This window comes from Macaca fascicularis, chromosome 12 (assembly GCF_037993035.2).
Source record: "Macaca fascicularis isolate 582-1 chromosome 12, T2T-MFA8v1.1".
Classification (NCBI taxonomy): domain Eukaryota; kingdom Metazoa; phylum Chordata; class Mammalia; order Primates; family Cercopithecidae; genus Macaca; species Macaca fascicularis.
In genome coordinates, this window is record NC_088386.1 from 78656019 (window position 1) to 78683789 (window position 27771).

The 27771-nt window shown below is 39.8% G+C and overlaps 1 protein-coding gene and 1 long non-coding RNA gene across 2 annotated transcripts in view; one reads left to right on the top strand and one right to left on the bottom strand.

Annotated features, from left to right (window-relative positions):
• Window positions 1-1547: 1547 nt before the first annotated feature.
• Window positions 1548-27707, bottom strand: LOC135966568 (uncharacterized). Its single transcript, XR_010579961.1, has 4 exons — window positions 27628-27707; window positions 11581-11634; window positions 8973-9188; window positions 1548-2080 (listed from the first exon to the last, which is right to left on the bottom strand). It is a non-coding gene; the product is annotated as an uncharacterized lncRNA (long non-coding RNA).
• NUP35 (nucleoporin 35) overlaps window positions 27229-27771 on the top strand; it is a 36275-nt gene continuing 35732 nt past the window's right edge. The window contains exon 1 of the mRNA XM_005573661.4: window positions 27229-27333. Within this exon, the coding sequence (XP_005573718.2) occupies window positions 27294-27333 (40 nt within the window). The 5' untranslated portion in view covers window positions 27229-27293. The remainder of the gene's footprint in view (window positions 27334-27771) is intronic.

A 27771-nucleotide genomic window follows, 5' to 3' on the forward strand; every position in this document is an offset into this window, starting at 1 on the left:
TCCAGTATAATAGGATTTTGCCTTCACTCTAGATATAAAAGAACAACTATTTATGTGCTAATGATCAATTTATTGTCTGTCAACTCCAAGTCCACTCTTTATTGGCCACTCTGCAAAAGTGGCGATTTGCCCTTGAAACGTTTTTCCTTTGACAGCTGGAATGATGTCACACTTTGTCAGTAGAAGATTCTGTGTTGAAGGGGAGGGGTTTCTCTACCTGGTTCTGTTGTGCTTGCTTGTCAAGTTTTCAGTACAGACGATTTTCCCAGTGTCAGGATCATACAGTACTCACAACTTCACCATTTGGTCCTATTGTGCAGGTGGCTTCTCCAGCACTTGGCATCTGCAGCACCGCCCCCTCCCTCCACTGCCACCCCGGCTAGCAGCTTTTCCAGATAACACCCTGAGGTAGTTTTGTAGCAGAGCACCTCTGTTGAAACACCCTCTGTCAACAGCTTTGCCTGGTGTTACACCGTTCACTGAGTGGCCAAGCTGTGTGGTCAAAGTTAAAAGGCATGTAAGCATTACCCAGGGAAGAGACCAATGCATGATTTGAGGCCACGGAGAACAGACCATAGCTACACCAGGCTCAAGTGGTACAGTGTTTATTTACAGCAAGAGGAAAGGAAGAGTGGATTCATTCTAAGTCAACACGGGTTGTGTAACTGCATACACCTCACTTTCTGCTGCAGTAGAAAGACCCTGACCGTCTCCCCAATGGGATGTGAAATATAGAAATCTGGGGACATGCCTGAGGGCCAGTGATAAATGTGCTTAAGCAGAACAAATGAGTACATATTGTATCTAAAATAGGGAAATGTAATCCCATGCAAGGCGATAAACCCAGTACAGGCTAGGAAGACTCTCTCTCCATTAGGAAGTATTCCAGGCCCAAGGCCCATTATGTGGCAGCCAGGGGTAAAAAGACTATATGCACAAGACAGCCATTTTCAACACTTGGCATCTTAGAAGGTACAGTTTCAGTAAGTTCTGTTGGTCAACAACTCAGCAATCCAGTGACTCATGACTTCACTCTGTCCAAGTGTTAGGGATGGGGACAATCTTAAATAATAAGACTGGTATTTCGACATGCAGTCCCTCTCCCTTTATTATTATCTTTAATTTATTTTTCTTTTTTTTCTTTTTTTTTTTTTTGAGACAGAGTCTCGCTTAGTCGCCCAGGCTGGAGTGCAATGGCGCGAACTCGGCTCACTGCAAGCTCCGCCTCCCGGGTTCACGCCATTCTCCTGTCTCAGCCTCCCGAGTAGCTGGGACTACAGGCGCCCGCCGCCTCGCCCAGCTAATTTTTTGCATTTTTAGTAGAGACGGGGTTTCACCGTGTTAGCCAGGATGGTCTCGATCTCCTGACCTCGTGATCCGCCCGCCTCGGCCTCCCAAAGTGCTGGGATTACAGGCGTGAGCCACCGCGCCCGGCTAATTTATTTTTCATTTACTGGTCAGGCTCTACCCCTTTCTTCCTTGAATGTTTTATCTTAGCCCTAGGAGTGAGTGGCTGCTTTTTATAGCTGCTATTCCTATATTTAGAATTCTTTTTACTTCTTTGTTTTTAGACAATCCCTCATTACTTCAGTCCCATTACAGTTAATAAATCATTATATTAAACTCTCTCTGATCAAACTATTGTGTGATTTATCTCTCCAGATTGGATCCAGACTGATTCAGCCTATAATTTATAACCAATTATTTTCTTTTTAATTTTTATGGGTACATAGTAGGCATATATATTTATGGAATACATGAGATACTTTGATACAAACATACAATACATAATAATCATGTCAGGCGGTCAGGCGTAGTGGTTCACGCCTGTAATCCCAGCACTCTGGGAGGCCAAGGGTAGATCGCTTGAGGTTAGGTTTAGAGACCAGCCTGACCAAGATGGTAAAACTCCATCTCTACTCAAAATACAAAAATTAGCCAGCCGTCGTGGTGGGTGTCTGTACTCCTAGCGACTCAGAAGGCTGAGGCAGAAGAATCACTTGAATCCGGGAGGCGGAGGTTGCTGTGAGCCAAGATTGCACCACTGGACTCCAGCCTGGGCAACAGAGTGAGACTCTGTCTTAAAAATAAATAAATAAATAAATAATAATCACATCAGGGTAAATGGGGTATCCATTATCTCAAGCATTTATAATTTCTTTGTGTTACAAATATTTCAGCAATAGTTATTTTAAGATGTACAATAAATTATTGTTGACTGTAGTCACCCTGTTATGCTATCAAATACTAGATCTTATTAAATGTAGCTATATTTTAATACCCATTAACCATCACACTTCTCCCCTTCATGTCCCCAATATTCTTTCCAGCTTCTGGTAACCATCATTCTGCTGTCTATCTCCCTGTATTCAATTGTTTTAATTTTTAGCTCCCACAAAGGAGGGAGAACATGTGAAGTTTGTCTTTCTGTGCCAGCCTTATTTGACTTAACATAATGTTCTCCAGTTCTATACATGTTTTTCCAAAGGACGAGATCTCATTCTTTTTTATGGTTGAATACTACTCCATTATGTATATGTACTACATGTTATTTATCCATTCATCTATTGATGGACACTTAGATTGCTTCCAAATCTTGGCTGTTGTGAATAGTGTCACAATAAACATGGGAATGCAAATATCTCTTTGATATACTAATCTCCTTTCTTTTGGGTATATATCAATGTTCATCAGGGATATGGGTCAATAGTTTTCTTTTTTCATGTGTCCTTTTTATTATTATTATACTTTTAGTTCTGGGATACATGTGCAGAACTTGGGGGTTTGTTAAATAGGTACACATGTGCCAGGGTGGTTTGCTGCACCCTTCAACCTGTCATCTAGGTTTTAAGCTCCACATGCGTTAGGTATATCTCCTAATGCTATCCCTCCCCTTACCTCCCACCCCTCGACAGGCCCCAGTGTGTGATATTCCCCTCCCTGTGTCCATATGTTCTCATTGTTCAACTCCTTCTTATGAGTGAGAACATTTGTTGTTTGGTTTTCTGTTTCTGTGTTAGTTTGCTGAGAATGATGGTTTCTAGCTTCTTCCATGTCCCTGCAAAGGACATGAACTCATTCTTTTTTATGGCTGCATAGTATTCCATGGTGTATATATGCCATTTTCTTTATCCAATCTATCATTGATGGGCATTTGGGTTGGTTCCAAGTCTTTTCTGTTGTAAAGAGTGTGGCAATAATGATATGTGTGCATGTGTCTTTATAGTAGAATGATTTATAATCCTTTGTGTATATACCCAGTACTGGAACTACTGGGTCAAATGGTATTTCTGGTTCTAGATCCTTGAGGAATTGCCCCACTGTCTTCCACAATAGTTGAACTAATTTACAATCCCACCAACAGTGTAAAATCATACCGATTTCTCCACATCCTCTCCAGCATCTGTTGTTTCCTGACTTTTTAACGATCACCATTCTAACTGGCGTGAAATGGTATCTCATTGTGCTTTTGATTTGCGTTTCTCTAAAGACCAGTGATGACGAGCGTTTTTTTCATATGTTTGTTGGCCACATAAATGTCTTCTTTTGAGAAGTGTCTGTTCATATCCTTCACCCACTTTTTGATGAGGTTTTTTTTTTTGGTTTTTTTTTTTTTTTTTTTGTATATTTTTGTTGAAGTTCCTTGTAGATTCTGTATATTAGCCCTTCGTCAGATGGCTGGATTGCAAAAATTTTCTCCCATTCTGTAGGTTGCCTATTCTCTCTCATGATAGTTTCTTTTGCTGTGCAGAAGCTCTTTAGTTTAATTAGATCCCATTGGTCAATTTTGGCTTTTGTTGTAATTACTTTTGGTGTTTTAGTAATGAAGTCTTTGCCCATGCCCATTCCCTGAATGGTATTGCCTAGATTTTCTTCTAGGGTTTTTATGGTTTTAGGTCTTAAGCTTAAGTCTTTAATCCATCTTGAGTTAATTTTTATATAAGGTGTGAGGAAGGGGTCCAGTTTCAGTTTTCTGCATATGGCTAGCCAGTTTTCCCAGCACCATTTATTAAATAGGGAATCCTTTCCTCGTTGCTTGTTTTTGTCAGCTTTGTCTAAGATCAGATGGTTGTAGATGTGTGGCATTATTTCTGAGGCCTCTGTTCTGTTCCATTGGTCTATATATCTGTTTTGGTACTAGTACCATGCTGTTTTGGTTACTGTAGCCTTGTAGTATATAGTTTGAAGTCAGGTAATGTGATGCCTACACTTTGTTCTTTTTGCTTAGAATTGTCTTGGCTATATGAGCTTTGTTTTTTTTCCATATGAAATTTAAATTAGTTTTTTTCTAATTCTGTGAAGAAAGTCAGTGGTAGCTTGTTGGGAATAGCATTGAATCTGCAAATTACTTTGGGCAGTATGGCCATTTTCACAATATTGATTCTTCTTATCCATGAGCATGGACTATTTTTCCATTTGTTTGTGTCCTCTCTTATTTCCTTGAGCAGTGGTTTGTAGTTCTCCTTAAAGAGGTCCTTCACATCCCTTGTGAGTTGTATTCCTAGGTATTTCCATTTTATTTTATTTTATTTTATTTGTAGCAATTGTGAATGGGAGTTCACTCATGATTTGGCTCTCTGTTTGTCTGTTATTGGTGTATAGGAATGCTTGTGATTTTTGCACATTGATTTTGTATCCTGAGCCTTTGTTGAAGTTGCTTATCAGCTTAAGGAGGTTTTGGGCTGAGATGATGGGGTTTTCTAACTATACCCTCATGTCATCTGCAAACAGAGACAATTTGTCTACCTCTCTTCCTATTTGAATATCCTTTATTTCCTTCCCTGGTTTCCCTGGCCAGAACTTCCAATACTGTGTTTAATAGGAGTGTTGAGAAGGCATCCTTGTCTTGTGCCGGTTTTCAAAGGGAATGCTTTCAGCTTTTTTCTAGTGAGTCTTTGTGTGATTTTGGTATCAGGGTAATACTAACCTCATAGAATACATTTGGTAATATTGCTTCCTCCTCTGTTTTTCAAAATAGTGTGAGTAGGATTGATTTTAGTCCTGCTTTAAATGTTTTATAAAATTCAGGAGAAAAGCCACTGGGTCCTGGACTTTTCTTTGCTGGCAGACTTTTTATTATGGCTTTGATCTCATTCCTTGTTATTGGTCTATTCCGGTTTTGGATTTTTTTATGGTTTAGTCTCAGTAGGTTGTATGTTTCTAGGATGTTTTTCATTTTTTCTAGGTTTTGCAATTATTGGCATACAGTTGCTCATAGTAGTCTCTAATGATCCTTTGAATATCTGGGGTATCAGTTGTAATGTCTCCTCTATCTGTGATTTTGTTTATTTAGTCTTCTCTCTCTTATTCTAGAAACACTCTACGTTAGAAGGGAACTCTGACCCAGAATGTTAGTCTGACTAAAAGTCTGTCAATTTTGTTTATCTTTTCAAAGAACAACTTTTTATTTTATCGATCTTTTGTATTTTTTCCATTTCCATTTCATTTATTTCTGCTCAAATATTTAGTATTTATTTTCTTCTACTAATTTTTTGTTTGGTTTGCTCTTGCTCTTCTAGTTTTTACAGATGCATGGTTAGGTTTTTTATTTGAAGTTTTTCTATTTTTTTGTTGTAGGTGCTGATTGCTATAAACTTTCCTCTTAGTACTGCTTTCACTGTATCCCATAGGTTTTAGTAAGTTGTGTTTCCATTTTCTTTTATTTCTAGAAAATTTTAAATTATCTTCTTAATTTATTCATTGGCTCACTGGTCATTCAGGAGCATATTATTTAACTTCCAGGTGTTCATGTAGTTTCCAAAGTTCCTCTTGCCGTTGATTTCCAGTTTTATAGCATTCCTAGTCAGAAAAAATACTTGATGTGATTTCAATGTTTTTCTGAATTTTTAAAAACTTGTTTTGTGGCCTAACATATGGTTTATCCTTGAGAATGATCTAAGTACTGAGGACAAGAATGTGATTCTACAGCTGTTGGCTAAAATGTCCTGTAAATACCTATTAGGTCCATTTGGTCTACAGTGCAGATTAAATCCAATGTTTCTTTGTTGATTTTCTGTCTGGATTATCTGCCCAAAGCTGAAAGTGAGGTGTTGAAGTCTCCAGCTATTATTGTATTGGGATTTATCTCCCTCTTTACCTCTAGTAATAATTGTTTCATATATCTGGGTGCTCCAGTGTTGGGTACATATACACTTACGATTGTAATATCCTCTTGTTGAATTGACTCCTTTATCATTACATGGTAACTTTGTCTCTTTTTATATATTTTGTCTTGGAATCTATTTTGTCGGATATAAATATAGCCACTACTCGTGCTCTTTTTTGGTTTTGATTTGCATGGAATATCTTTCCATTCCTCTACTTTCAGTCTATGAGTGTCTTTAAGGGTGTTTCTACTGTGGCTGAGCTGGCAGCCAACCCACGGGACACAGTTCTTCTGTATTAGTCTGTTCTCACGCTGCCATAAAGAACTGCCCAAGACTGGGTAATTTTTTAAAGAAAAGAGGTTTAATTGACTCACAGTTCTGCATGGCTGGCAAAGTCTCAGAAAACTTAAAATCATAGTGGAAAGCACCTCTTCACATGGCGGTAGGAGAGAAGTGAATGAATGCCAAGCGAAGGGGGAAGCCCCTTATAAAACCATCAGATCTCACTAGAACTCACTCACTATTATGAGAACAGTATGGCGGAAAACTGCCCCTATTATTCAATTACCTCCCACTGGGTCCTTCATGCGACACATGGGGATTATGGCATTACAATTCAAGATGAGATTTGGGTGGTGACAAAAAGCCAAACCATATCATCACCTTCCTACTATTACCTCTCCTTTGCTCATGCAGAAATAGTCACTCCTCATGGCCACCACTGCTCCAGGCCCACAGTGAGTACCGCCTGGCTACTGCCAATGTTCACTCAAAGCCCAGGGGCTCTTCAGTCAGCTTGTGGTGAATGCTGCCAGGCCTGAGTCTCTCCCTTTAGGGCAGTGTGCTCTCCTGTGGCCCAGGGTGGGCCCAGAAATGCTATCCAGGAGCCAAGGCCTGGAATCAGGAACCTTAGGAGTTCACTTTGCACTCTGCCCAACTGTGGCCATGCTGGTACCCAAGCTGCAAGACACAGTCCCCTTTATGCTTTCCTCTTCTTTCCTTAAGCAGAAGGAGTCTGTCTCCATGGCCACCACAGCTGGGAATGTGCTGTGTCATTCCTGAAGCCAGCATGGCCCTGGATTTTACCCAAGTCCCATGGTGATTACTGGCTGAGTACCACTGATGTTTATTCAAGGACCAAGGGCTTGTTAGTCAGCAGGTGATAAATCCTTCTACGACTGGGCTCTTCCTTTCAAGGAAGTTGGTTCCCTTCTGACCCAGAGTGTGTCTAGAAATGTCTAGGAGCTAGGTCCTGAAGGAAGGAATCTCTTGAAGCTATGATCTGCACTGCTTAGGGTTAAAGGATGGGTGATGCAAGTACTCTCTTGACAGCCCCAGCTGGTGTCTCACTAGGTAGCACCACCCTAAGTCTACTGGCTCCAAGCCCAGCACAGCACCAGGACTTGCCCTGGAATCATAGTCCTTATGCCCTAGACTGTCTTTCAAGTTTATTTAGGACCCCCTAGCACTTTAGCCCATGGTGGTGGGGCTAGCTGAAACTCAGATTCTGACCACTGGGCAGACCAGCCCTAGCCAGATGGGAAGTGTCTCTTGGTGGGCGCTAACTGAATCCTGCCTTATGTTGCTTTCTGCTGTAACAGAGCAGCACTGAGTTCCAATGCAAAGTTCCACAGTCATTGTGCTCTCTCTTTCCCAAGCACATAGATTCTCTCTAGAGGTGACACAGTCACTGCCAAGGGATGGGGGAGAAGTGGTATCCGCAATTCAAGTCTTTCGTACCCTTTCCAGTCCCTCTTTCCCTGATATGATGTTAAAACTAGGTACTTTGATAGAACACCTGTTTTCTGTTTTTTATAAAGTGCTTTCTTGTGTAGATAGTTGTTCAATTTGGTGTTTCTGTAGCGGGGATGATTGCTGGAGAGTTCTGTTTCACCATCTTGCTATAGCAATTAATACTGTAGAAATATTTATTGAGAATCTAACTATCAATACAAATGGTGTTTAATATAAGAATACTGCATATAAATCTGATTTTGTTGATGCTTGTTATCTACACAGTGATAAATCCTTCAAAGTTAGAAGTAAAGAACACCAATAATGCAACTTGCCTTTGCTCTTTCCACTTGAGTATTATTCTACTTGAATATCATTCTGGTAGGATAGAAAGTCTGTTTAATTGCTTCCATTCTCTAAAGTTTCATTCTCCTCTTTCCACAATTCAGTTCTTCTATTAAATGTGCGAATTTACTTAATAATAGAGTTGTCCCTTGAACAAGGTGGGTATTGCAGGAGCCAACCCTTCCCTCCACAGTAGGAAATCCATGTATAACTTTTTTCTTCCAGGGCATGGGGTCTTGCTATGTTGCCCAGGCTAGACTAAAACTCCAGGGCTCAAGCTGTCCTCCTGTCTCAGCCTTCCAAGAAGCTGGGACTATAGGTATATACCGCCAGGTACACACAAAAATTACACATATATTTTGTATGTTATATGTATTCCATATTCTTACAATAAAGTAAGATAGAGAAAAAATGTTATTAAGAAAATCATAGGCTGGGCATGGTGGCCCATGCCTGTAATCCTAGCAGTTTGGGAGCCTGAGGTGGGAAGATTACTTGAGCTCAGGAGTTTGAGACCAACCTGGGCAAAATGGTGAAGCCTCATCTCTACTAAAAATAAAAAAAATTATCCAGGCATAGTGGCAAATGCCTGTGGTTCCAGATACTTGGGAGGATGAGGTGGATGGATCACTACAGCCCAGGAAGTTGAGGGTACAGTGAGCTATGATCATGCCACTACACTCCAACCTGGGTGACAGAGTGAGACCCTGCCTCAAAACAAACAAAAATGCAAAAACAAGACAAAAACAAATGAAGAAAATCATAAGGAAGAGAAAATATACTTACCATTAATTAAGTGGAAGTGGATCATCATAAAGGTCTTCTTGGGCATCATCTTTCTGGAGAGTAGGCTGAGGAGAAGGAGGGAGCAGAGGAGCTGACTTGCTGCCTCAGGGTGGCAGAAGTGGAAGAAAATCTGCATGTAAGTGGACCCACACAGTTCAATCCCATGTTGTTCAAGGGTCAACTGTAGTTATAATTATTGCTAATGCAGCTTTATGACTGTAAGGAGTAAATCAAAACAGTTAATGTCTTACCACAAGAGATTTGTTCATATACAGCTTTTATAAAAGGAAATGCAATATTTTCTGAAATAAGGGTCTAAGGTCTGAAGTCAGATTGTCAATTCAAATTTTGACTTCACTGCTTACTTGGGCAAATTAACTTTTAAACATATTTCATACAGTAGTTTTAAAGATTAAATGAGATAATGTGGCTTAATTGTAGGCAATCATTTTTTTTTTTTTTAAAGTTGAAGTAGATTTCTATATCATGGGTAGCCCAGGAATGATATTTTCTCACAACATAAGCTATATTCTTATAATAACAAAGACTCTCTTTCAATAAGCAATAATATATACTACAAGTCTCATTAATTATAGAAAAATGAAGTATTCATAAAAGCTTTCCTTAAAAAAAAGTAAATTACCTTTTCAGTAGAGTTAAGAAAATGGGAAATCACTGGTATTCAATTCTGTGGTCTTTTCTCTTTCAGCAAATAAGAACAGCTATACCTTGTCCACCACCACAAGCTGACCCAATGCTACAAGTATTTGGCTCTTTGATACTGCAGACTCTTTTGTTTTTTTTCTTTTTTTTGAGATGGAGTTTCACTCTTGTCACCCAGGCTGGAGTGCAATGATGCGATCTCAGCTCACTGCAACCTCTGCTTCCCAGGTTCAAGTGATTCTCCTGTCTTAGCCTCCCAAGTAATTGGGATTACAGGTGCCCGCCATCACACCCAGGTAATTTTTTGTATATTTAGTAGAGATGGGGTTTCACCATGTTGGCCAGGCTGGTCTTGAACTCCTGACCTCAGGTGATCCACCCACCTCGGCCTCCCAAAGCGCTGGGATTATAGGTCTGAGCTGCTGCGCCCAGTTGACACTGCAGACTCTTGATCTCACTGAGGTTATTCTCAACTTGGACCAATTAATGATTGACCTACTTGGTGCAAAACTTTGGTCAGAGAAACTTGGAGCAAATTAGGAGTCAAGTTGTTATCTTTTCTTACCAGTTGACTTAATATCGTCTACCCTAATTAACGGCTCTAAACTTGGATGGCATGAAAATATGCCATTTAAAACTGTAAACTGCCATAGTAATTTTATTACTTTCTCAGATGAATTGGTCAGAACAAACCTTTTAGTCATTAAAGACTTTCTAGAAACTTCAGTTTAATCTCTGCTTTTAAAATGTGTGTTCTCAGCACATGATATGTTAATCCTCCCTTAGTCCATAGCACAGGGTGTACGAGTCCTTCCCCAGACTATATAGTCCAGGGTGTACTAGTCCGCAGCTAGTGTCTTGAATTATCTTTATTTTAAATAATACAATGTTAAATTGTACTCTATAATACATTAGTTAATGAATATCCAGGTATTTCAAACAAAAATAAACATTTCTTTGTATTAGTGTTAGAGTTTTTATTTCTCTTTTAATTTATAGAAACGAATATAATGTAAAACAACATAGGCATGAAGCTAATGTTCTTAACAAATGCTCTTGATAAATATTGTGTTTTTAAAATATCATTGAATGATGCTTAGTATTGCATATACAAATACTGTTAAATGCCTAGAACAGATCATCTTGGGCCTAAAAAGAGTTTTCATGTTTGTAAGTACGTATTTTTTTGGAAACAGTTCAATATAATTGTAGACTATATGTAAAAATAGGAGACATAGAAGCTATAGGGAAACTGTTGGATAAGAGACAGGTTTAGGAGTTAAGCCAGAAGTACAGGTGATAGTAGAAGCCATTGATAAGGAACAGGGTTACAGCATGTTTCAGTGATGTTAGCAGGCAGAGGGTACAATTTGCATGGCTGTTTGTGATAAGAAAAATCTATGTAATGGGCAACATTTTGAGATTCAGTTCTGAAGGTTATCAAAAACTAATTAATGATTTTGATGATAATATTTAGTTACCATTAAGCATATGACAAAGATTTTAAAGCAGTCATTACAAAAATGTTTTAATGAGCAATTATGAATGTGTGAAACAAATAAAAAAAGGAAAGCCTCATAAAAAAATAGAAAATATAAGAAAAAACCCTATGAAAATTTTAGACTTGAAAAATAAAGTAACCAAAATAAAAATCTCCAAAGATGGACTTAACAGCAGAATGGAGGTGACAGAAAAAAGTCCCAATGAACTGGAAGATAGAACAATAGAAACAATCCAACCTGAACAGAGTGAAGTAGACTGAAAAAATGAACAGAGGCTTAGAGACTTGTAGGACTATAACCAAAGGTTGAATACTCCTGTCAGTGGAGTCCTGGAAAGCAGGGTGAAAGGTCAGGGATGAATAAGTGCTTGAAGAAATAATGGTTGAAAACTCCACAAATTTGGCCGGAGAAATAAATTGATAGATTAAAGAAGCAGAACAGACCCCAATTGGATAACCACCCATCCAAAACGAATGCACATCAGGACACTCGAACATCTGAAAGACAAAAAAAATTCATGAAGGGAGCAAAGAAAATGACACCTTATCTATTCTGTCTATATAAAACAATTTTTTTTTGAGACGGAGTTTTGCTTTTGTTGCCCAGGCTGGAGTGCAATGGCGTGATCTTGGCTCACTGCAACCTCTGCCTCCTGGGTTCAAGTGATTCCCCTGCCTCAGCCTCCTGAGTAGCTGGGATTACAGGCATGTGCCATTACGCCTAGCTAATTTTGTATTTTCAGTAGAGATGGGGTTTCACCATGTTGGCCAGGCTAGTCTTGAACTCCTGACCTCAGGTGATCCACCCTCCTCAGCCTCCCAAAGTGCTGGGATTACAGGCATGAGCACTGCGCCTGGCCCTGTCTGTATAAAACAATTTGAATGACAGTGGATTTCTCATCAGAAGACATGGAGGCCAAAGGGAAGTGGCATCATATTTTTCAAATGTTTATCCTACAACCAGCCAAAATATTCTTCAGGAATTAAGGGGAAATCGATCAAGACATTCTTGCTTTTTTTTTTTTTTTCGGATAGGATTTCTGTTGCCCAGACTGGAGTGCAGTGGCATGATCTCAGTTTGCTGCAACCTCTGCCTCCCAGGTTCAAGCAATCCTCCTGCCTCAGCCTCCTAGTATCTGGGACAACAGGTATGTGCCACCACATCCAGCTAATTTTTTGTATTTTGTTGTTGTTGTTGAGACAGGGTTTCACCATGTTACCCAGTCCAGTCTCGAACTCCTGGACTCAAGTGATCAGCCCGCCTCAGCCTCCCAAGGTGGTGGGATTACAGTTATGAGCTACTGTGCCTGTCCTCAGGACATTATTATATGAGGAAAATGAAGAAAAGCTGTGGCTGGCACACCTATTCTAAAATAATAGCTTAAAAGAAGTTCTCTAAACAGAGACAAAATGATAAAGGAAAAAAAAATCTTGGAACAAGAATAACTTGGCAAACAAAATATGACTAAATAAAATAAGCTTTCCATGTCATCTTGAGTTACTGCATTAAGTTTGAGGTTTAAACCATAATAATAACAGTCTGATGTGTTTTTAACTGTATGTAGAGGAAATATCTAAAACAATTATATTGCAAATGGGGAAGGATAAAGAGGCATAAAAGTTTCCATATTTTGTTTGAAATAGTTAAAATAACAGTAGTATAGTGTGACCAGTTATGTATATATAGTGTAGAACCTAGCACAACACCCAATCTACTCAATCCCTTACAGAAAACAGAAGAGGAGGAAACAATTTCCATTTTGTTTTATGAAGTTAGCCTGATACCCAAAACAGGCAAAGAAAGAATACAGCCAATATCACTCTTGAATATAGATGCAGAAGTCCTTAACAGAATATTAGAAAAAAGAATTCAGCTCTTCCTTCCTGTAGGAGACAACTCAGCTATTTGTAAAAAGAATGACGTGCCATGACCAAGTGGATTATGTCAGAGACGCAAGGTTGTCTCAACTATTGAAAATCAATCAGTATAATCAATCATATTAACAGGGAAAATAAGAAAAATCACATAATCATGTAAATTAATACCAAAAAAACATTTGACAAGCTTCAATACCAATTCATCACTCTCAGAAAAATTGGAGAGGAAACTATCTCAACTTGATAAAAAGCATTTACAAGAAACCTCTATAGCTGAGGATGGTGGCTCACGCCTACAATCCCAGCACTTTGGGAGGTAGAGACAGGCGGATCACCTAAGGTCAGGAGTTTGAGACCAGCCTGGCCAAAATGGTGAAACCACGTCTCTACCGAAAATACAAAAATTAGCCAGGCAAGGTGGCATGCACATGTAGTTCCAGCTACTCGGGAGGCTGAGGCAGGAGAATCTCTTGAACCCGGAAGTTGGAGGTTTCAGTGAGCCAAGATCACACCACTGTACTCCAACCTGGGTAACAGAGCAGGATTCTGTCTCAAAAAATAAAATAAAATAGCCGGGCACGGTGGCTCACGCCTGTAATCCCAGCAATTTGGGAGGCCAAGGCAGGTGGATCATGAGGTCAGGAGTTTGAGAACAGCCTGGCCAACAATGGTGAAACCCCGTCTCTACTAAAAATACAAAAAATTAGCCAGGCGTGGTGGTGGGTGCCTGTAATACCAGCTACTTGGGAGGCTGAGGCAGGAGAATCGCTTGAATCCAGGAAATGGAGGTTGCAGTGAGCCGAGACTGCGCCACTGCACTCCAGCATGGGCAACAGAGTGATTCTCTGTCTCAAAAAATAAACAAATAGAAGTAAAAAAAAAAAATAAAGTAAACCTTATATATAATATTATATTTAATGGTGAAAGACTAAATGCTTTTCTCCTAAGATCAGGAACAAAGCAAGGATGTGTGTTTTCACCGCTCTTCTTCAACATATTGCTGCAACTCCTAGCCAGTGTAATAAATCAAAACCAGGAAATAAAAGGCAACAGATCAGATAGGAAGAAATAAAAGAGTTCCTTTTGCAGACTGCATGGTTGTTTACATAAAAAATTCAAAAGAATTTACAAAAAAACTGAATACAATTGTACTTCCACATGCTAGCAACAAACACGATCACTGAGATTAAAAATACAATACGATTTACATTCACTCAAAAAAAAAAAAAAAAGTGAAGAGGCCGAGCGCAGTGGCTCAGGCCTGCAATCTCAGCACTTTTGGAGGCCAAGGCAGGCAGATTACCTGAGATCAGGAGTTCGAGACCAGCCTGGACAACATGGTGAAACCCCATTTCTACTAAAAATACAAAAATTAACCAGGAATGGTGGTAGGTGCCTGTAATCCCAGCTACTTGGATGGCTGAGGCAGGAGAATCGCTTGAACCTGGGAAGCGGAGGTTGCAGTGAGCCAAGATTGTGCCATTGTACTCCAGCCAGAGTGAGACTCCATCTCAAAAAAAAGTTTTTAAAGTGAAGAAATATTTAGGTGTAAATTTAATACAACATGTACAGGACTTATATGCCAAAAGCTATAGCATGCTAATGAAGAAATAAAAAGAGATCTAAATAAATGTAGAAAATTGTTAATGTATTAAAAAATTAAGCATAGTAAAGATATCAGTTGACCCCAAATTGATACACAGGTTTAATCAAATTCCTATGAAAACCTCAGCAAGACTTTTTACAGATATAGACAAGATTATTCTGAAATGTATACAGAAAGGCAAGAAACAAAAATAGCTACAACAATTTTGAAAAAGAAGAATAAAGTAATCCGATTTCAAGACTGGTTACATAGCTACAGTAATCAAGACTATGTAGTATTGGCAGAGAGATAGACACTTAGATCAATGGAACAGAACAAAAAAATCCAGAAGTAGACCCACATAAATATGCTCAAGTGATCTTTGACTAAGGTGCGAAAGCAATTTGATGAAGGAAAGATAGCCTTTTTAACAAATGATGCTGGAGCAATTGGACATCTGTATTTCCATAGGCAAAAAAAAAGAAAAAAGAAAGAAATTCTATGTAATCTCATATCTTCAACAAAAATTAACTCAAAAATGGAGCATAGACTTAAATGGAAAACTAAAAAACTTTTAGGAGAAAATCAAAGAAAATCATTGGGCTCCAGGGCTAGTCAAAATGTCCTTAGACTTGACACCAAACTTGTGATCCACAAAAGCAAAAATTTATAAATTGGATCTCATCAAAATTAAAAACTTTGCTATTTGAAAGACCTTGTTAAGAAGATGAAAAATGGAAGAATATATTTGCGAACCATGTATTTGACAAAAGATTAGCATCTAGAATATATTTAAACATTTCTCAAAGTTCAACAGTCAGAAAAAAAATCAACCCAATTAGGAAATGGACAAAATGTATCAAGAGACACTTTACTGAAGAGGATACACAGATGACAAATAAACACATAATAAAATGTTCAACATCATAGCTACCAGGAAAGTGCAAGTTAAAACCACAATGAGATATCACTACATACCCACCAGAATGGCTAAGAGATAATGACCCACCAAATGTTGGCAAGGAAATAGAGAAATAGAATCACTTATATGTTATTGGTGGAAATGTAAAAGGGTACAGCTACTCTAGAAAAGATTTTGGCAGTTTTTGAAAAAGCTAAATACACAACTACTGTGTGACTCAGCAACTATACACCTGGGCATTTTCCCCAGAGAAATGATTATGTATATTAATACAAAAACTTTTACATGAATGTTTATAGACACTTTATTTGTTACAGGCAGAACTGGAAACAACGCAGATGTTCTTCAATGGGTGAATGGCTGTCTAAAGTGTGATGCATCCATGCCATGAAATACCACTCAGTCATAAAGAGGAACAAACTAATGATATGCGCATCAAGCCAGATGAATCTACAAAGAATTATGCTGAGTAAAAAAGTCAATCCCCAATACTGTAATTTTCCACTACTATAACATTCTTGACATGACAAAATTATAGAAATGGAGAACAGAATAGTGATTGTCAGGAATTAAGGAAATCGTGGCAGGAGAGGGAAGTTGGTGGGGTTATGAAAGGGCCACATGATAATAATAATGTCCTTTAACTTGATGTATCACTGTTCAATATCCTGGTTATGACATTATACTTTAGTTGTGCAAGATGTACATTAGGAGAAACTGGGTAAAGTGCACATGAGATTTCTCTGCATTAGTTTTTACAACTGCTAGTGAATCTATAAATATCTCAAAAATTTTTAAAGTTTTTAAAAGGCTTAATGAAAAAAACCCAATTCCTTGACTTCATGGAGCTTATAATCTAGTTGGGAGGGGAGATACGGATTATTTTTTAAAGTACAGAAGTGTGTAACTCAAACAGTAACCTCATCTAGTTATGAGGGAAGGCTTTCCTGACTTTTGAGTGACATTTACCATCAGTTATAAAAGATAGGCGTTGACTAAGTGAGGGAGAGTGGGTTGTTGCAGGTCTTCCAGAACTGAGGGAAGAGAATACGTTAAGACCCAGGGTTGGGAAGGAGCATGACACATTGGAGTGATGGAAAGAGGGCTGAATGGCTGAAGCAGTGAACCAGAAGCAATAAGGTGGTGTCAGATGAGGCTGGACTGTTAGGCTAAATCAAGCAGGGGATTGTAGGCAGCCCTAGGATTTTGGCCTTTTAAACAGTGAAAGAAACTGAGAAGTTATGAGATAAGATCTCGCTCTGTCGCCCAGGCTGGAGTGCAGTGGCATGCTCAGGACTCACTGCAGCCTCAACTTCCCGGGCTCTCCTGCCTTAGCCACCCAAGCAGCTGGGACTACCTGTAGCAATCCCATCTGAGCCTCCCAAAGTGTTAGGATTAGAGGTGTGACTCACTGCACCCAGCAAAATGGAGAAGTTTTAAGCAGGAGAGAAACTTGTGCAGAATATTACTTTGAAAAGATCAGTCTGACTGCACTATGGAGAGTGGATTAGGGAGGGAAAGCAAGTTCATTAAGGAAACTAGGGTCCAGGTCTCAAGTGAGGAAACCGGGATTTTGCTAAAGCAGTAAAAATTGAAAAAAAAATGGATGCATTAAAATGGTATTTAGGAGGTAGAGTTCACAGGACTTGGCATTGGATTGGTGTTGGAAAGAGGTTTTCAAGACCATCCATGGTCTTGATGGTGGTAGTGCCATTCCCTGAGATAAACATTCAAGTTTTACACAAAAGACCATGGGTTTGGCTTTTTAAATTTGATTTTGAAGTACCTTTGAGATATCCAAGTCAAACAGATATGTCAAATAGGTAATTGGGTACATAAATTTGTACCACACAGAATGATCTGGGCTGGCGGTATGAATTGAGAGACATTATAGGCAATGTGCATGGATGACAACATATAAGGAAAGAGTGTAGGGCAAGACCAGATCATAAGATAAAGCCTTGGGGGACAATTTTATTATTATTATTCCTATTTTTATAGAGACAGGGTCTTGCTATGTTGCCCAGGCTGGTCTCAAACTCCTGGGTTCAAGCGATCTTCCTGCCTTAGCCTCCCAAAGTGTTAGAATTATAGGTGTGAGTCACTGCACCTGGCTATGAGAACAATTTTTAGTGGCTAGGTAGAGGAGGATGAGTCAAGAAAAGACACGGTCATATGATTAGAGGGGTAAGCAGGAACCCAAGAGTACATTGCCAGAGAAACTGAAGGCTTCAAAGAGAGTGTTCAAGAACTCATACTGAGAAGTTACAAAAGGTTAGAACGGAAAATGTATTGAATTTAGCCTCATGGTGGTTGTATTAGTCTGTTCTTGCTTTGCTATAAACAAATACTGAAGACTGGGTAATTTATAAGAAAAGATGTTTAATTGGCTCATAGTTCTGCAGGCTGTATAGGAAGTATAGTGGTATTTGCTTCTGGGAAGGCCCCAGGAAGCTTTTTACTCATAGTGGAAGGCAGAACAGGAACAGGTGCTTCACATGGTGAAAGCAGGAACCAGAGAGTGAGGCAGGACATGCCACACACTTTTAAACAACCATATCTCGTGAGAACTCACTATCTCAAAGACAGTGCCAGGAGGGATAATGCTAAACCATTCATGAGAAATCCATCCCCACGATCCAATCACTTCCCATCAGACCCCACCTCCAATACCATGGATTACATTTCAGTATAAGATTTGGGTGGGGACACAGATCCAAAACATATTAGATGGTCTTTGGTGACTTTGGAAAGACTTGTTTGGCAGATTAATGGGGGAAGAAGCCAAATTAGTTTATCAAAGGCTATGTCATATGCTGATGACAGATAAGGCCATTAGGCTAAAATTCAGTTGTTGAATATATTATATATATGTCACTGGTTAAATAAGTCAATGTATTACATGAGGTGGGTAAAATTATTCACACTATTCGGATTTTTAAAACTGAGTCTTAGAGATGTTCATGTCACATAACTATTAAGTATTTAAAGTCAAGATTTGCACCTGTACTCAACAACATGCTGATTCTCTAAACAACGGCATTATCAAGCAAGGAAAGATTCATGTTTTCCTTTTTTTGTTTTTTGTAGAGATAGGGTCTCACTCAATCACCCAGGATGGAGTGCAGTGCTGTGATCATAGCTCACTGCAGCCTCAAACTTCCTGGGCTCAAGCTATCCTCCTACCTTAGCCTCCCAAGTAGCTGGGACTACAGGCATGCATCACCATGCCTGGCAAAATTTTTAATTTTTATTTCTTGGGTCGCCCTAAGTTGCCCTGGCTGATCTCAAACTCCTGGCCTGAAGTGATCCTCTTGCCTCAGCCTTCTGAGTGGCTAAGATTATAGGCTGGGGCCACCATGCCCAGTGTTTTTCTTTTTTTTTTTCCTTCTCATTTTTCACATAAGCTGAGACAGAATGAATGACTTTTGAACACTCTAGAATTTAGGCTCATGGCTTTTCTGGTTTAATAAGTACCCCTAGCCATCATCCCTCCTCTCTTTCTGCCCTCCCTACCCTAGCAAATTATTTCAAGGCAAATCCCAGACATAGCTCTTCCTAAAATCTATAGCATTTTTTATTCAAAGTTGTCAATTTTGCCTGCTATAAATTTCTACTTTTAAACATCTGATCAAACTACCTGATAGTTCAAATAGAAGAGCAGGAAATAAAATTACACCTGAAAGTTATGTAAGTTTTAGTTTTTCACTTCCTACAGGTGAAAGGAATCATTTAATTGATTTAACGACAACAGTTGAATGAAGTACACTGATGTTTCTTTTGAAGTTTAGCTACTTCTTGTCTGCCAGTTGTTTATTATAATAAAATGATCATAAAAACTTCATATATTTTCACATGTAACATTTTATTTTTAACTTTATAAAGACGTGACTTTGGTCATGATTGTTTATAGAGGTCAGATAACGCAAATAACAACGAGCGAATTTGTACTTTTTTTTTTTGAGACAGAGTTTCGCTCTTGTTGCCCAGACTGGAGTACAATTGCGTGATCTTGGCTCACTGCAACCTCCACCTGCTGGATTCAAGCGATTCTCTTGCCTCAGCCTCCCGAGTAGCTGGGATTACAGGCGCCCACCACCGCACCCAGCTAGTTTTTGTACTTTTTTAGTAGAAACGGACTTTCATGTTGTCTGGGCTGGTCTCAAACTCCTGACCTCAGGTGATCCACCCACTTCGGCCTCCCAAATTTCTGGGATTACAGGCATGAGCCACTGTGCCCGGCCAAATTTGTATTTTTTAAAAGATGATGTCTGATTCTTTTAAAGGTGATTTGTTTGAAGATGAGTTCTCACTATGTGGCCCAGATTGAGTTTAAACTCCTGAGCTCAAGCAATCCTCCTGCTTCAGCCTCCCAAAGTGCTGGGATCACAGGCATGAGTCACCATGCCCAGCCAGATCTCTACATCGTAAACATCACAAAGGGCCTTTGGAGATCACTTGTCCTTGGTACCCATGAAGTCATGGTTCCTCTGTGTGCTTTATATGACATCACTAAGTGAATGGTAGCCCATGCTACACCAGGTGCTGAAGGCTGAGATGGTGACAGCATGAGTGATAAGATGTTCTCTCCCCTTGCTCTTTCTGAAGATGACAAACTCCATCTTTTTTCTGAAGTCTTACTAAAGGTGGAAATCTTTTTTCTTCCCTTCATTTAAAAAAGTATTTGTTTTTGTTTTATAGAATAGACTGAGAGTGGGCTTTTAAGATTAAGAAGTTGATTTTATATTTATATACAAACACTGCATAGTTAGACATTTATAAGTAGGTTGATGAATATTCAGTATATGATAGATACACAAGCAGTTTGGGTGTGAATATATTAAACTTATTGAAAATTTTTTTTTTTTTTTTTTTTTTTTTTTTTGAGACGGAGTCTCAGTTTGTCGCCCAGGCGGGAGTGCAGTGGCCGGATCTCAGCTTACTGCAAGCTCTGCCTCCCGGGTTTACGCCATTCTCCTGCCTCAGCCTCCCGAGTAGCTGGGACTACAGGCGCCCGCCGCCTCGCCCGGCTAGTTTTTTGTATTTTTTAGTAAAGACGGGGTTTCACCGGGTTATCCAGGATAGTCTCGATCTCCTGACCTCGTGATCCGCCCGTCTCGGCCTCCCAAAGTGCTGGGATTACAGGCTTGAGCCACCGCGCCCGGCCGAAAAAATTTTTTAATGTGAGATTTTACATATTTCTGACTTTTTCAAAATTTGAGTTTAGAAGAAAGTTGAAATACAGCCCAGAGCAAATTTTCAGGTTGAGCTCTCTGTAGCCCTAGGTACTCCAAACCAAGAGTTTCAAGAGTCACTTGGAGTTGTGATAGTTGGCAGTTTAGGGGGCAAGAACCCTTGTACTCTATCTGTTCCTCCCCTCCCAACTGGGCAGTTGTATTTATTAAGCATCTGCACCATCCTTTGTTGAAGAAAGGGCTCCCCACCTAAGTTTGATAATCAATGGTCTACAAAAATAGCACTTTGATGAAATCTGATGCCCTGGGAGGGAGGAATTCAGAACAGAAATAGGAAACAGGTTCCATTTGACAGTTTATATAATATGTTCAGAATAGAAGGTAGAGAAACAAGTATTGTAATCAAGATAATATTCATGTACAGAGGAATATAGTGAACCTGCAATATTTGTAAAATTTCAGTTTAACAAGAAATAAAAAAATGTACAAATGTTTCTCATTCAAGGTAATCCACACTTTGAAGATCTCATTTTACACAAAAGAGAGTAATTAGAACTATAAATAGGTCTTTATTTTATAATAAGCACTAATATAATTAATGTGCAGTTACGATTTTTAAAATTGGCAAACATGCAAAATTGCATTAAATAAGTTATGTCAGATAATTATCCTTTGTTTAATGTTTATTTACAGCTTGTAATTAACGTTTAATCATTTTGTTATCGGTGGTGGGAATCCGAGTTACACAGCATCAGAATATGTTATCAGCGGCAAATCCATACGGGTCTGCAACAACAATTCTTGTGTCCTCAGGAAAGAATCCGACTAATACGGGTCTGCAACAACAATTCTTGTGTCCTCAGGAAAGAATCCGACTAAGGGGTGTAAGGTAGACGAAGAGATCAAGGCAAATTTTAGAGTGGGAGTGAAGGTTTATTGAAAAACTTTAGAGGAGGAATGAAAAGAAAGTAAAGTACACTTGGAAGAGGGCCAAGTGGCCATCTTAGAGGACAAGTGCCCCATTTGACCTTGGATGTAGGGTTTTACATGTTGGCATACTTCCGGCATCTTGCGTCCCTTTTCCCTTGATTCTTTCCTTGGAGAGGGAGGCCTGTTAGCACTTTGGAGGTGAGCGTGCGCAGTGTGTTTACTGGAGTTGTACGCATGCTCACCAGAGGTGTTCTTCCCTTACCAGCTGAATGTCCTTAGGAGGTCATGTACCAGTTAAACTCCTCGATTTTGCCTCTTAATATGCATGCCTGAGCCCACTCTCCCATCTCCTTAGATCTTATCCGGAAGCTGCTGATCACCAGTTTTAGGTGTTTCTATCTGTTGGGAAACTGCCTTTTCCTGGCACTGGCTGCAACCAATTATTTCAGAGAGACAGTTTAACAACCGCTTGACATTCCCGGTTGGGGTAGGGGTCACCTTCTCTTGCTCTGTTTATGCCTAAATAGCTACATACTGTAACCATTCATTTTTCAAGATACATTTAATTGAAAAGTAATGGAAATACAAAATAGGAAAAGTTATGGTCCCTGGCCTCAAGAAAATCCATCTAGTGGGGCTGAAAAGAAAACTTACAAGTATCTTACAGCAAAGTGAGGTGAAGAGAGAAGATGATTCAGAGTTGGCATGGTTGGGGCAGGTTTCATGACAGAAAGAGACTCGAGCTGCTACTTGAAAGAAACACAAGACTTTGCAAATTGGGGTGGAAAGCTAAGGGATGCTAGTCTGAAGGTTGATGTGAGCAAGACATACAATGTGAGGAGCTGTTCACAAGAGAATGAGGGTTTCCAACAGGGAATAACGAGATAATTGATTGGAGCAAATTTTAGGATGAGGAGGTGAAGGAAATTTTCTTTTTTGGGGGGGCCAGGGAACAGGGTCCTGCTCTGTGGCCTAGGCTGGAGTTCAGTAGCAGGATCATGGCTCACTGCAGCATGGAACTCCTGGGCTCAAGTGATCCTCCCGCCTCAGCCTCCTGAGTAGCTGGGACTACAAGGTACATGCCACCACACCCTGGGATTTTACTTTTGAAACCAAGGTTCTCAGTTATCCCAAGGTGAAAGTAGGGTAACAATGTGTATTGCCTTTAGGGGTTCCTATGGAAGTCTCTCAAAGAGATGCTTCTACCCTCCCACCATGAGATATTTTGATTTTTTCCTCCTTTGCTGTCCAGGTGACAATGTATATGGTATAATAAAGGATGTTACTAGATGACATGTGCTGCACACCTGAGCCTTGTGGAGGCTGAAGAAAAGGAGGCTTCTGTAGAAAATAGGAACTCAGTGAGTGTTTTCAGACAGCTGGGTAATGTGTATGAAGAAAAAACTTTGGGCCAGGTGCAGTGGCTCATGCCTGTAATTCCAACACTTTGGGAGGCCAAAGCTGGAGGATCACTTGAGGTCAGGAGTTTGAGACCAGCCTCGCCAACATGGCAAAACCCTATCTCTATTAAAAATACAAAAATTAGCCTGGCATGGTGGTGTGCACCTGTAATCTCAGCTACTCAGGAGCCTGAGGCAGGAGAATTGCTTGAACATAGGAGGCAGATGTTGCAATAACCTGAGATCGCTTCACTGCACTCCAGCCTGGATGGCAGAATGAGACTCCATCTCAAAAAACAACAACAACAAAAAGAAAGTTTTGGCTACTGGTGTGTTAGGTGGGAGAAACTGAAGGCAGGGAGATGTGAAGAGTTGACTGCAATTGTATAGAAATTGAAGAGGCAGAAAGAATATCTGAATGTTTGATGGTAGAGAAAGTGAATGTCATAAAAACCGAAGTGGAGCAGGCACTGTACTAAGAATAACCACCTTTCAAAGCAGGTATTGTTTCTATTTTACAAACAATAAAATCTAGAAATCAAATACAAATCCAAGTATATAGGTTTTAGTGAGAGAGTTGGGCTCTGAATTGAGGTCCGTCTGACTCTAAATTCCGCTAACACACTATAAATTTAATTTTGAGTTTCTAAGAGATGAACAGAAAAAGGGACAAAAGATGAGCTTGCTTTTGAGGTTTGATGTATGGTAGGTTGTCCAGCAAGCATCTGGAAAAGTGGCATTTGACTTTAGAGATGTTGGGCATAGATTATTAACAATTATTTGAACAGGGTGACAATGATAAGGATTCCAAGGAAGACCACTAAGAGTTGAAAAAGAAAGGAGAGAGCAAAGGCTTGAACAACAATAATATTCCCAGGTTAGAAAAAAATGGGATCAATTATTGAAAAACAAGAAAAGGAGTAAAGTTATGAGAAATAGGAAGTGTAGCATCACCAAAAATAAAGAAAACACTTGTACTTAGGAAAAGATTGTCAAAGCTGTTGGATACTGCAGATGTCAAGGAGGCAGGTCTAATTTGCCAATTAGAAAAAAAAAAATAGTTGGGGTCAGTAGTTTTATTTCAGAAGAGCATTACACAGGAGCCAATCTGTAATTAATTAAAAATCAAAATAGTAAAGATAGGGAAACAGATAATTTACTAAAATCTATAGACATTTCTTTTGAGATCATGAAAAAATGAAATGAGAGAGAAATTAGCACATGGTAGGTAGGTGGAAGAGCAAGGCCTAGGGAGGGTTTCAATATTGGGCTTCTTTATAGCTTGGTAAGGAAAAGAGCCCATCGAAAGGGTAAAATATTGAAATGCAGGTAAAGAAAGGAAAATAAATTTATTAATGGAAAAAAGTTTTTAATAAAAAAAATAAAGAAAATAGGGCCGGGTACAGTGGCTCATGCCTGTAATCCCAGCTCTTTGGGAGAGTGAGGCGAGTGGATCATGAGGTCAGGAGATCGAGACCATCCTGGACAACATGGTGAAACCCTGTCTCTACCAAAAAAAAAAAAAAAAAAAAAAAAAAAAATTAGTCGGGTGTGGTGGCAGGCGCCTGTAGTCCCAGCTACTCCGGAGGCTGAGGCAGGGGAATCGCTTGAACCCAGGAGGTGGAGGTTGCAGTGAGCTGAGATTGCAACACTGCACTACAGCCTGGTGACAGAGCAAGACTACATCTCAATAAATAAATAAATAAACAAATAAACAAAATAGCAGTAACACCTGTAATCAACCACAAAAATTGTATAAAATAAGTTAAAGGCCATTCCTCCAATTTACAAACCTTTTACTACTTTATTTCTACTGTTAATAGTTTGGTGCAAATCTTTTTCTTTTTCTGAGACAGAGTCTTGCTCTGTCGCCATGCTGGAGTACAGTGGCACGGTCTTGGCTCACTGCAACCTCCACCTCCTGGGTTCAAGCGATTCTCCTGCTTCAGCCTCCCAAGCAGCTGGGATTACAGGCACGCATCACCATGCCTGGCTAATTTTTGTATTTTTAGTAGAGATGGGGTTTCACCATGTTGGCCAGGCTGGTCTTGAACTCCTGATCTTGTGATCTGCCCGTCTTGGCCTCCCAAAGTGCTAGGATTACAGGTGTGAGCCACAGAGCCTGGCCAGTGCAAATCTTTTTCAACATCTTCCTTTATTTAAAGAAGCATCACTCTTTTCTTTCTCTCTCTCTCTCTTTCTCTGTATCTGTTCCTAAATAAACCTGTTATTAAATAAAAATAAAATGGTGCCACATATGTATGCATATATATTTATGTTTTCAAATTACTTTTTTTCATTGTATCTATCACAGAGATCTTTCTAGGTTAATATTTACACTCATATCAAATCCATCTAATTTATTTTAGCCGGTGTATAGTGTTCTTTTGCTTGGCTAGATCATAATTTTTATAGAAATTTCTTTTTTAAAAATTTATTTTTTATTTTGTAGCGAAGTGGGTTCTTACTATGTCTCAAACTCCTGGGCTCAAGCGATCCACCCCTCAGCCTCCCAAAGTGCTGGGATTGCAGGTGTGAGCCACCACATCTAGCCTCAATGTGTGTAGAAATTTCTTCATTGATGAACTTTTCTTGGTAGCTTAATTTTAAAAAGTGGATTGCTCCGTGTAGTGGGCTAACTAGTCCCCAAAGATATCCATACACTAAGCTTTAGAACCTGTGAATGTTACCTTATATGGCAAAAGATATTTTGAAGATGTGATTATTAACTTAATCACCTCTACTGGATATTGAAATAGTAAGATTATCCTGGATCACCTGGGTGAGTCCTAAATGTAATCACAAGGCTATGTGATGGCAGAAGCTGAACAAAGCAGTGTCAGACAGACCAAAGATGCTTCATCTTTGGCTTTGAAAAGGCAGGAAGGTGACAAAAGCTAGGAAATATAAGTAGCTTCTAGAAGCTTGAAAAAGCAAGGTAATAGATTCTCCCCTGGAGCCTCCAGAAGAAAATAGTCCTTCTTATTGATTTTAGCCCCATAATACTCATTTTGGATTTCTGGCCTCCAGAATTATAAGAGATACATTTGTGCTGATTTAGGTTACCGAGCCTGTGGTACTCCAATATGACTTTATCTGAACTTTATTACATCTGCAAAGACCCAATTTCCAAATAAGGTCATATTCATAAGTATGAGGGTTAGGACATGAACATAAATTTTTGGGGGACATAATTCAATTCACACACCCATTTTCAAAAAGTCAATTTGATCTGTGAGTGGTTTTAAAATTTGATTTCTGGGAACCTACCATTTAATTCTGGAATTGTTACTGCCTCATTCCAAAGACAAAATTCTTACTGGATTTGAGATTTTGGAAGTCGTAGAAGAAATAGCTGAGCATGGGTGGATATTTTGGAAATAATCCTCATGGTATGGAGCTGAGAACACCCCAGTTATACATATGTAGCACATTATTGTATAAAGTTAGTAACTGAGCAAAACTAAACAACATATTTTTACACACACATATGCAGAATATGTATATGTGATCTACGTATGACTATGCCCTAAAGAAAAGCAGCAAAGTGAGGGGAGATGGATGGCAGGGATGGCACAGGCAGGAGCACGAAAGATTCCGCGGTGTGGAGGGTTCGTGGGTGCGTATAATTATCCTCCATTATCTACATGTGTACTTATGCGTTCGTTAGCTATATTTTTGTATGTATTAATATGCAACAAAACATCGTATGAGTTATGCTTTAACGTAAAATTGTCTACATAACACAAAATTTAAAAGAAATGGCATACAGATAGTAGAAAACATATTTTGAGAAAAAAGCGTCATGCACTAAGTCCAGAAATTTACATTGGAAAGAGGCACCAATTGTTTTCATCAAGCTGACTTTCCCAGGTGTTACTCGGAAAAGCTGACAGGTGATAGGGCACTGGGTCAACTCACGCTAATTATGAAACCGTGAGTAAAATAATCTGTGCTTCTATGTAACTCAAGTGCCAACAAATCAGGAAGCTCACAGAGGGACGAAAAGCATTCCCAGAACCACACGCTGGTTCGCCACCTTCCCGGTGGAAAAACCCTTTTTCCGGAAATTCTTAGCGCAAAAACTTTGCCCTATTCCAAAATGGCTCCGGCGCCCACAACTTAAGCACAGCGCAGGTCCGGAAGTTACGCAACCCCAAGAGCTAGCACGCCCTCACCCGTAGGGAGCGTTTCCGCCATTTTTGAAAATTGGTAAGGTCCTGGTTTTAAGTGTAGTTGCCGACGCAATGGCAGCCTTTGCCGTGGAACCTCAGGGGCCCGCGTTAGGTGAGTGAAATACTGCTTTTCCTTGTTGGCACTGCCATCCCTGCTTTGGGCCTGGAGGCGGGCAAGACTGAAGGGCAGTCGTCAGGCTCTCGTCTGCTGGTTTCAGTCGCGGAGAGGGAACCATTGGGTGCCCCCAAGTTCCTAGTCAGTCCCCTACTCAACGCATCGCCTCCATACTGCTACAGAGGTGGCGCCGGGAAGCTGTGGGCCTGGGAGGGTGAAGGAAAGGCCGTCGGACGGTGACTGAGCTGTGTTTGTGCCCCCACACGCCAGCTACGCCAGACTGGCCCATACCTTAACCTCCTTCTGATACCCGAGACGCGCTGCTAGTTGCTGGATTCCCCGGTTCCCCGGAAGCCTCCCTGGAAGGAACTGACCGCGGTACACGTGGGTGGGCGGTGCCCTGAAGTGTGTGGGTGCAGTCCACTGCTTCTTGAT